General features: G+C 41.2%; 1 protein-coding gene across 1 annotated transcript in view; it reads left to right on the top strand.

The window, feature by feature from the left end:
- Positions 1–11,205, top strand: part of LOC123747149 (polycystin-1-like protein 2) — a 71,524-nt gene that overhangs the window by 29,930 nt on the left and 30,389 nt on the right. The window contains exons 7-9 of the mRNA XM_045729168.2: positions 1–88; positions 4,455–7,776; positions 10,569–10,808. The exon at positions 1–88 is cut by the window's left edge and continues 33 nt beyond it. Coding sequence (XP_045585124.2) covers positions 1–88; positions 4,455–7,776; positions 10,569–10,808 — 3,650 coding nt within the window. The remainder of the gene's footprint in view (positions 89–4,454; positions 7,777–10,568; positions 10,809–11,205) is intronic.

The raw sequence follows: 11,205 nt of genomic DNA, 5'->3' as shown, positions 1-11,205 counted from the left end.
CTGCCAACCCCCTGTTCTTTGACCTCAACCCAAACATAGACAGGTTTCGATTCAGACTGACAATGGAAACTGAAACTTTTACAAGTGGGTAAGTCTCTAAGAGTATAATTTTAATGCAATTTGTTGGTGATATTTTTTTTTGGGGGGGGGTTTCCCTTCGTCCCTTCCCTAGCGTTTCCCTTCGCTAACGTATGCGATGCAATTATAAAGGTTAGATCAAAATATTCTAACAGTCCGCGTGGCGCAGTGGTAAGACACTCGCCCGGCGCTTCGCGAGCGCAATTGGCCTGGTTTGTATCCTGACCGGGGAGGATTTACTCGGTGACAATCCTTAACTGTATGCCTCTGTTCACCCAGTAGTGAATGGGTACATTCATTCCATTGACCTCACTTTGCACACAAAATGAGGTCAATAGGTATAACTGGTAAAGTAGGACGCTGGATACTCAATTTCCTGTCGAACAGAACAAAAAGAGTAACAGTCAATCAAGTAAAATTGAGTCCGAGCGCAGTTAAAAGCTCTGTACCTCAAGGTACAGTCCTTGCACCACTGCTGTTCCATATTCTCATATCAGATAGAGACAAAAACACAAGTCACAGCTTCGTGTCATTCTTTGCAGATGATACAAAAATCAGCATGAAAATTACCTCTGCTGAAGACATTGATAAACTACAAACAGATATTAACAAAGTTTTCGATTGGGCAGCAGAAAATAACATGATATTTAACGCTGATAAATGCCAGGTACTCAGATACGGCAAAAATGAGGATCTTAAACATAATACAGGGTACAAAACACAATCGAATCTGCCCATAGTAGGAAAACAGCATGTCAAGGATTTGGGAATAATGATGTCCGACGACCTAACGTTTAGGGAGCATAACCAAGCAAGTATTGCGTCAGCCAGAAAAATGATAGGATGGATTGCGAGAACCTTCAAGTCCAGGGATTCCATCACAATGGTTGTACTCTTCAAATCACTTGTGCTGTCCCGTCTTGAGTACTGCTCAGTACTCACTTCCCCCTTCAGAGCAGGAGAGATTGCTGAAATTGAGGGAATACAGAGAACATATACGGCACGCATAGACGAGATAAAACACCTAAATTATTGGGATCGTCTCAAAGCTCTCCAAATGTACTCACTAGAAAGGAGACGAGAGAGATACCAAATAATATACACATGGAAAATACTGGAGGGACAGGTCCCAAATCTGCACAGTAAAATAACAACATACTGGAGTGAACGACATGGAAGAAAATGCAGAATAGAACCAGTGAAGAGCAGAGGTGCCATGGGCACAATCAGAGAACACTGAATGAACATCAGAGGTCCACGGTTGTTCAACGTCCTACCAGCGAGCATCAGAAATATTACAGGAACAACCGTGGACATCTTCAAGAGGAAACTAGATTGTTTCCTTCGAGGAGTGCCGGACCAACCGGGCTGTGGTGGGTATGTGGGCCTGCGGGCCGCTCCAAGCAACAGCCTGGTGGACCAAACTCTCACAAGTCAAGCCTGGCCTCGGGCCGGGCTTGGGGAGTAGAAGAACTCCCAGAACCCCATCAACCAGGTATCAACCAGGTACCTGGTTGTTAAACGATTTGGCGGGTCGTATTCCGGGGAAAATTAGGATTAAGGACCTGCCAGAAACGCTATGTGTCTTTGTGGTTTTACAAGAAAATAAGAACTCGTGTATAAATAAATAAATAAATATATAAATAAATAAATAAAAAATAATATGAACTTTTAGGGTTAATTTGATCTGAAACTTCAAGGTTTGTTCTCCCTGGGAAGTGGGTTTCTTTATGTTGGGTATCCATATTATCTTGAACTCTAAAGCTTTGGCTTCTATATTAGCTAATCAAAAAAATCTGGTTTGTTCTTCCTATGAGCTCGATAACTCTTTTCTGGTATATTCAGAAATTATATTCGATAATTCATCCACGAATTCATCAACACGTGATCTGTTTGAGGCCTGGTTGAGCAATATTGATTATTTTTATTGTTCTGCATTCTTCTATCTATCTATCTAGCACTCTATCCATTTATCTATTTCTCCATCCATCCATCCATCTATCAATCTATCCATTTATTCATCTATCCGTTCATCTATCGATCTATCCCTCTATATGTCCATCAATCTATCCATCTCTTCGTCCATCTATATCCATACATCTATCCATCTATCTCCTAATCTATCCATCCGTCTATCCATACATCTATCCGTCTGTCTCCCCATCGCTCCGTACATCTATCCATTCATGCATCTATCTATCCTTCCATCCATCTTTAGATGGTAAAGTGCAGTGTAGATGGTCAAGTGCAGTGTAGATGGTCAAGCACAGTGTAGATGGTCAAGTGTAGTGTAGATGGTCAAGTGCAGTGTAGATGGTCAAGCACAGTGTAGATGGTCAAGTACAGTGTAGATGGTCAAGTGCAGTGTAGATGGTCAAGCACAGTGTAGATGGTCAAGTACAGTGTAGATGGTCAAGTGCAGTGTAGATGGTCAAGTACAGTGTTGATGGTCAAGTACAGTGTAGATGGTCAAGTACAGTGTAGATGGTCAAGTACAGTGTAGATGGTCAAGTACAGTGTAGATGGTCAAGTACAGTGTAGATGGTCAAGTACAGTGTAGATGGTCAAGTACAGTGTAGATGGTCAAGTGCAGTGTAGATGGTCAAGTACAGTTTTGATGGTCAAGTACAGTGTAGATGGTCAAGTACAGTGTTGATGGTCAAGTACAGTGTAGATGGTCAAGTACAGTGTAGATGGTCAAGTACAGTGTTGATGGTCAAGTACAGTGTAGATGGTCAAGTACAGTGTAGATGGTCAAGTACAGTGTTGATGGTCAAGTACAGTGTAGATGGTCAAGTACAGTGTAGATGGTCAAGTACAGTGTTGATGGTCAAGTATAGTGTAGATGGTCAAGTACAGTGTAGATGGTCAAGTACAGTGTAGATGGTCAAGTACAGTGTAGATGGTCAAGTACAGTGTTGATGGTCAAGTACAGTGTAGACGGTTAAAATGTTGAAGATTGTTTTCAATTAAGATCGGAGCCGGTCGGCCGAGCGGAGAGCACGCTGGACTTGTGATCCTGTGGTCCCGGGTTCGATCCCGGGCGCCGGCGAGAAACAATGGGCAGAGTTTCTTTCACCCTATGCCCCTGTTACCTAGCAGTAAATAGGTACCTGGGTGTTAGTCAGCTGTCACGGGCTGCTTCCTGGGGGTGGAGGCCTGGTCGAGGACCGGGCCGCGGGGACACTAAAAAGCCCCGAAATCATCTCAAGATAACCTCAAGAAGATGGTTATCATTATAATTGTGTTTAGCTAAGGTGATTACGGTGAGGAACTTTCCTGTTCTGCGTTGAATGACTTTTCCTATCGTGGGTGAGTGGGTTAAAGCAGGTGTCTGGGAGTCACTACAACGCCTGATCACCACATTGCCACAAATGATTTTGCAGTGACATATTATGCCATTGTGATCTCTGTGTTCAGCCCCTTTGCATCGAAGAATTACGTTTCAGTACAATGCATATCTTGTTCATTATTTGTATATAATTAACCATTTGAGATTTGTCTTTACCTGTAAAACAGTGATGGTCACTGCCGATGGTATTACGCCACGAGACAAATGTTCTGGACAGGTGCTTGTCTCAACCCACCTCCAAACATCCCTCTCATAAACTTCCTGTCGTTCCTGATTGCTGTATTAAAATTTACCTGAATTTACCTGTAGGCCACTAATGGGCAGAAAGCCGGCGGCTTGTTAAAGGTTCCCCCATTTGTCAAGATAATCTTTTGTAGCTGTGTTTTAAAACAGCATAGTTTCGGCGCTCACGGCTTCGGTGGGTAGGCTGTTCCACGGGTTTATAAACTTATGGGTGAAAAAACATCTCCTGTTTTCTATCCAACATTGTGGCTTGTTGAGCTTGAACGCGTTGCAAAATAAATATAGAGTTCATAATTTGTTATTTATAGTGTCCAGGAATTAAGCATCCAATTATATATTTGTATATATAACACTTCTCCACTCATGTGTAAATAAGGGATTGTATACCTTAATTTGTTCCTTATGTATTTACCAGCAATACCATTTCATTTGTAAAAGTAAATAAGTGTCATTATATAAATATACAACACTGAGAGCTGTGAAGACATGCTCATCTATATTGTTGGGATGGTTGGCTTCCCAATAGTATAGGTATGCGTATTATCTCCTATAATATTAATATTAAACAGGTAACCGGATATCAGCTAAATGATACATGAGTACAAATTCAGAGATATTGTTATTTTATTGAAGTCGTTATAAATTATAACGACAGTATGTAATTTAATTTACAGTATAAATATAATTTAATTTTACAGCATAAATATAATTTCTAATGTATAAACAGTATAAATATAATTTACAGTATAAATTATATATAATAACATGGCATTGTTTATAGGTTTGCAGAGGTGATAATGGTTCCAAACGGTCCGCCAAAGAGCGGAGCTTGTGTACTCAACACGAACTCACTTCGAGCTCTGCTGGATTCCACAGTGGCAAGTTGTAACAATTGGAAGGACCCAGAAGGTATTGGGATTGACTCTTATACTTTCTATTACCCTCACTCGACCACCGAAATAACTCTAGCATCATCGGGGTTTAATACTGTGAATCTGATCTTTCCAGTGGGTATTTTTGACGTCTGGTGCAGGATTGCAGATAAGTTTGGGAGTTTCACGAATGTGTATGTTGGCAAGGTGAATGCCTCGATGATTACAAAGGAAGAATTCCAGTCATACAATCCTTCAAGTGTTCTTCGTAACTTGGCAGCAATAGGTGACCAAACAACAATGGCGATGGTGTTGATCTCACTTGCATCCATTAAAGATCACGCTGATTGGCTTTCATTAAGTGACAGTTCTTTCAGTAACATGTCAGCAAGTGAAATCAACGACAGGCTTACTCAAGTGTCCAATATGAATAAAGAGTCTCTGGATTTTGCTGCTGATACTATGGACTTTGCTTCATTATCTCAACTTAGTGTTGGTGCTGGAGTCTTGAAATCCTCTGCTTGTGGCGTTTTGACTCAAGAAAAAGCTGCTTTTACTGTTGATATGGATTTCCGGGAAAAAAGCCTGAACTTTATGAATAAAATGATGGGAAAGTTAAATGTTACTCCTATTTACTCACCATATGACATACAGCCATTTGCCTCTAGCTTTTTGGATGCTGCGGTTTGCATCCTCAAAAGTATGAATGAAGTTATTGAGAACCCAACACTCAGCCCGCCTGGAGACTTGGCCAAGGCTTCTTCTCTTGACTATGAAACAGGTATTGATCAAACGAAAATAGGGTTTGTAATACCCTTAGACCCTGTAACCCAAATGAAGCAAAATGTGCTGGAAATCACAAGACAAAGAGCAAAGGGCATGGTTCAGAAAATGTTTCAACTAGTTGACTCTCTTGGCAGTGTTATTTTAGGCAAATGTGTTGTTGGGGAGAACATCAATGAGCAAGGAGACAGTGGAGGAGGAATGTTGGTTACCAAGATTTCAGAGGACACCTTAGCGGATGGAGTGGAGATACGCCCTCAGAATAGTTTGAACGCTTCAGTGGCATTTCCAGGGTCATTTTGCCCCTCTCGTTATAGTCAAAATTACAGTGATTGCACAAATGTTGTAGGCTTCACAGCTGTGGTGTGGCCCTGTTTAACTCACGTTTACCCAGAGAGTATGACGTATCTGTCAAAGGAGACTACTGTCATAACTCTTAGTGTATTTGTGGAAGATGAGAACGTCACTGTTGACAATGAAACACAGCCAATAACCCTGGTAATTCCTCGACGTCCTGAGTCATTACCTGATCCTGTTTCTGTTGTGGGAAATACTGATATTAATGATCTCGTCCCCTTTGTGTACCATTCCTTCAACGTGTCCAGTGCCGATTCTGCTTTCACTGTAGAGATTCATCCGGACGGAAACACGCCGCCCAAGTTGGTTATTCTAATTGACTACAAGAGATTACCAACGCCATCTCAGTATGACACGATTTCCTATGTGAAAAATTTTACTCTTAATGAAAATGGAACATATTCATGGTTTGTAAATAACATAGACAATAAGAACAGAACTGGGAACTTTTATGTTGCAGTAGCCATATTGAAAGATAATGTCACTCTTCCTGACCCTAGAAGCAATGCTACTTTGCAGAAAGAAAATTTTAGTGTTGACTTCAACTTTAACTATACGTTCCGTGTGATAACATCGGGATGTTACTTCTACAACTCAACAATTGATGTTTGGTCAGGCATCGGCATGACGGTTGTGGACGCTAACAGCACCCACACTAGTTGCCACACTCTTCATTTAACTTCCTTTGGATCTGGATATTCTCCTTCGCCAAACGCGATTGATTTTGACTACATATTCGCTGCAGCCGGTTTTGTTAACAACCTGATAATATACCTAGTTATCATCATAACTCTCGTTTGCTATGTAATAATGATGATTTGGGCTCGTTTTATGGACAAAAGAGATGTTCAGTATCGAGGAGTTACTGCCCTGGAGGATAATAAGGTTGAAGATAAATATTTATATGAAGTAACTTTCACCACCGGGCCCGACAAAGAAGCTGGAACTGACTCTAACATCCAGTTTATTGTATCAGGAGAATATGATGAAACAGGTGTCAGAGCTCTGCCACCATCAGACAACAGACGATATCACCGCTACAGTGTTGATGTGTTTGTGATGAGCACCCATGGACCCCTGGGAAATATTGACACCCTACGCATCTGGCATGACAACACCGGCAGGTCTCCATTTGACAGCTGGCAGCTGCAGACAGTAGTGATCCGCGACCTTCAGACGCGAGACAAGTTTATATTTCATGCAAACACCTGGCTTGCTTTAGATCACGACGACAAGAAAATTGACGTATTGCTGGAGCCCTCAGACGGCGAGACTAATGAGGAATTCATCACAGGTTTCTACAACAAGGGAAACAGAGGTGCAAATGAAGATCACATGTGGATATCAATATTCCTGCGACCTACCGGCTCCCGGTACAGTAGAAAAGAACGAGTATCAGTGGCTACATTATACCTGTACTTGTCAATGTTGATCAACGCTGCCTGCTACCATATACTTAGTGACACGCCTCGCACCGGTGTGTTTGAGTACAGCTCCTTCACCTTATCAATTCAACAGGTCATCATTGGCTTGGCTTCTGGCATTATGGCTTATCCTGTAATTTTTCTACTCGTATTTATCTTCAAAAGATCGAGACCTCGCAAACTAAAGAAGTGCCGCTCACTAGAAGCTGCAGCCAAGCAACGGAGGAATCAGCACATCGAAAGTGGGACAGACACAGAGAAAGACGACCTGTTGACTGACTATGACTTAACGACCCATCAGACACGCAGTAACCGCAGCAAAGATTCGAGTCCTGTGAGATGCATTCCGTGGTGGACGCGATGGCTGGCTTGGCTCCTCATACTGGCCGGCATAGGCGTCTGCGCGTTCTTCGTGTGGTCGTACGGAATCATGTGGGGAGAGATCAAATCTGTGAAGTGGTTCTCCTCCTTCATTATTTCTTTCTTCATATCTGTTCTTGTTACTCAGTGGCTCAAGGTACTTTTAACAACCACAATTGGAGTAGTTTGTTGCAAGGCTCAGAACACCATGACTGAAGACATAGACTGTGATGAAGAATTGCCTGAACTTCGCTATGATGAGGAATGGAAGAATGTTCAGCCAATGGACCCCTCCGTCAAACGCAAGGCAAGTCAATTATATATTTTCAATTATCAAAGAAACATATTGTGTTTTGTATCTTGAGATGATTTCGGGCTTAGCGTCCCCGCGGCCCGGTCCTCGACCAGGCCCCGTTTTTGTTATACACCCCTAGGAAGCAGCCCGTAGCAGCTGTCTAACTCCCAGGTACCTATTTACTGCTAGGTGAACAGAGCACCAGGGTGAAAGAAACTATTCGTATCCGCCTCCGCCGGGATCGAACCCGGAACCTTAGGTCTACGAATCCCGAGCGCTGTCCACTCAACCGTCAGACCCCTGTAGTAACAACACATATAACCGAACACTGTAAAATAGGGAAAATCCGTAGGAGCCGTGATGAGGATTCGAACCTATGCGGTGGGTGTTCCCAGGGACACGCTCTAGACGACTAGCCCACGACATAACCAAGAGGATTGCAACCTGAGGTACTACTGAACTCACGAGGGTTCCTGAGGCTTCCACTGAAGCCGGACCAGAGCTTCACACAATCCCTCCATGCACTCTGGCTCTGTCCTCCAGGAAAGTTCTACCTCTGACGCTCCTCTTTCAATCTTACGGATATTTTCATTGATTCAGTCACGTTAGTGTGATTACTCACTATAAAGTATTTCGTTATATACCAGCCATTAAATATACTCGAAAAAACTTCTCCTGTAATCATTTTTTAATGAAACGGTAATTCTGAACCCTAATCAATTTATAATACACTCGACTCTTACTTTTCCACCATTAGGCTGTTCACATCCATCACTTAAATTACTTATTGTGAACCTCAAATAGAAATGTATCTATTAGACTTTTCCACATTTTCTCAGTTCATTTAGAACAATATATTTCCTCTCGTAACAAGAGTCTGCCCTGACCTTGTTCAGTCCACAGCGGGAGCCTGTTAAGAGTCATTATAAGCTGATTCGTCATCTCCCGTAACCCATATTACGGGAGAAAAAAGATTGTGGGGTTGATATCACACCGAACCTGTCCCCAGAAGCCGTATCAAAAGGATGTCATCAGCGGCATATGCTAGGCTGGCCAACATAAGAACTGCCTTTAGAAACACGTGTAAGGAATTGTTCAGGACCCTGTATACCAGTTCTGTCAAACCAATCATGGAATATGCTACTCCAGCCTGGAGTCCATACCTAGTTAAACACAAGACAAAGTTAGAGAAGATTCAGAGGTATACCACCAAAGTAGTCCCGGAACTGAGAGGTATGAGCTACGAGGAAAGACTAAGGGAGCAGAACCTGACGCCCCTGGAAAAGAGATGAGTAAGGGGAGACATGATAACCACCTACAAAAATCTCAGGGGAATTGACAGGGTGGACATAGACACACTCTTTAGCACTGACGGAACACGAACAAGGGGACACAGGTGGAAACTGAGTACCCAAATGAGCCACAGGGACGTTGGAAAGAATTCTTTCAGTGTTAGAGTAGTTAACAAATGGAATGCATTAAGCAGTGATGTGGTGGAGGCAGACTCGATACATAGTTATAAATGTATATGTGATAGGGCCCAGTGGGCTCAAGAATCTGTACACCAGTTAATTGACAGTTGAGAGGTGGGACCAAAGAGCCAAAACTCAACCCCCACAAGCACAACTAGGTGAATACATCCCAGAACTAAATACAAATGTGTTATCATATATTGAAGAAAGATTACTTCCCTGTTGAATGGAGGACTACGATCACCCTTTTGCTTTATTGTGCCTTTATTTATTATTTGTATTGTGCCTTTGGGGAAATGTGTGTGTTTCCATATATATATATATATATATATATATATATATATATATATATATATATATATATATATATATGCAACAATGATCACAAAAACACTGATCCAAGTATGCAGAATAACCACATGTGAAAATTAGAGAATGCTTAACGCGTTTTCGGCTAATTCGCCTTCATCAGAGCAAAGTAGAATGAAAATAAGAAAACATTGCTGATCAGACCTTTAAACCCGCCTGGGCAGATCACCTGACCACCAAGAATAAGTGAAGGAAAGGAAATATTAAAAAGAAGGTAACTGCAGAAGGCCTATTGGCTCATACGAGGCAGCTCCTATTAATATCTCCAAGTGCCATACGTGTTAAATGGATGATATTGAATAGCATCCATAATTAAATTAAAAAGAAAATAAATCGAAATCTATGAAAATTCGATTTATCAATGCAATCGGAAACATTGAAATTAAATCATAACATATTTAGTATAGTGTGTGTTGCTATTATGTGCAATAGATGGCACTGTTTAAAAAAAAAACATGTTGTTACCTGTCACAGGTGTGGCATCTATATAGTAGGTATATAAAAACACGCCTGTATTCGAATAGAACGTTGTGATAAAATTTCAAAGCAATCGGTGAAGAACTTTTGGAGATTACAGCTTGTGTTGTTCTTACGTCCAACAGATGGCACTGTATTTAAAAAAAATCATGTTTTTCCTGTCACAGGTGAGGCATGTATATAATAGGTATATAAAAACACACGCCTATTTGAATGTAACGTTGTTTCAAAATTTCAAATCAATCGTTAAAGAGGTTTCGAAGATTTACCTCACATGAAAAACACAGTTTAAAAAAAAAACATTTTTTCCTGTGACAGACGTTACGTCTATATAGCATGTATATAAAAACCCGCGCGGATGCGAATGGATCATTGTGCGAAAATTTCAAAGCAATCGGTGAAGAACTGTCGGAGATTAGCGATTTTGAACAAACGAACATTTACACTTTGATTTACATAGATTTATTAACTATTTTAAACTTGTAGGTGCATGTGATGGGTGGAGTGGACTCAAGTGAAGCAGAGGTTGCTGCTATAGCCACTCGTCTTACAGAGAAGAGAGAAATGAACGTAGTGCTACGAGATGTTGGCTCGTATTGTATCTTCTTGCTGGTGTTGTTCGTTCTGGTAAATGGACAGACAAACTACAATGCCTTCCTCCTGCAAGCACAGATGACTAATACATTTATCAAGATTGGAAATCCACAATTTGATTTCAGTTCTAAGGTATTATAATAATTGCAAAATGTAGTAATTAACAAAATTTATTTAATGTCAGAACGTATAACGTAATTACATTTATTTAATATGACTGTATTATGAAAATTTTTGAATACAAAAGTAAAAATATGCTTGAGTGGTTTTTTTACACAGGTTGGTACAGGAACAAACGACTGCTGACTCCTGTTACCAGATTCAGAGTTTTCCCTTCCCCATTGGTCATGGTAAGCTTAATTACCCTGGAACACGACCCACCAAATGTTTCATGCCTCTTTGTTACGTGCTTCGAGTAGCTTCCTAAAGGTGCCTTCTAGGACGTCAAGGAGAATACAAACTGAATCCGCATTAACTCTGTCCATCATCATTCCAGCAGTCTCCTCCACGAGCACATTGGTGAACAGCC

Source organism: Procambarus clarkii, chromosome 77, assembly GCF_040958095.1.
Source record: "Procambarus clarkii isolate CNS0578487 chromosome 77, FALCON_Pclarkii_2.0, whole genome shotgun sequence".
NCBI lineage: Eukaryota > Metazoa > Arthropoda > Malacostraca > Decapoda > Cambaridae > Procambarus > Procambarus clarkii.
Note: the sequence above shows the minus strand (reverse complement) of the source record. Positions and strands in the feature narration are given on the sequence as shown.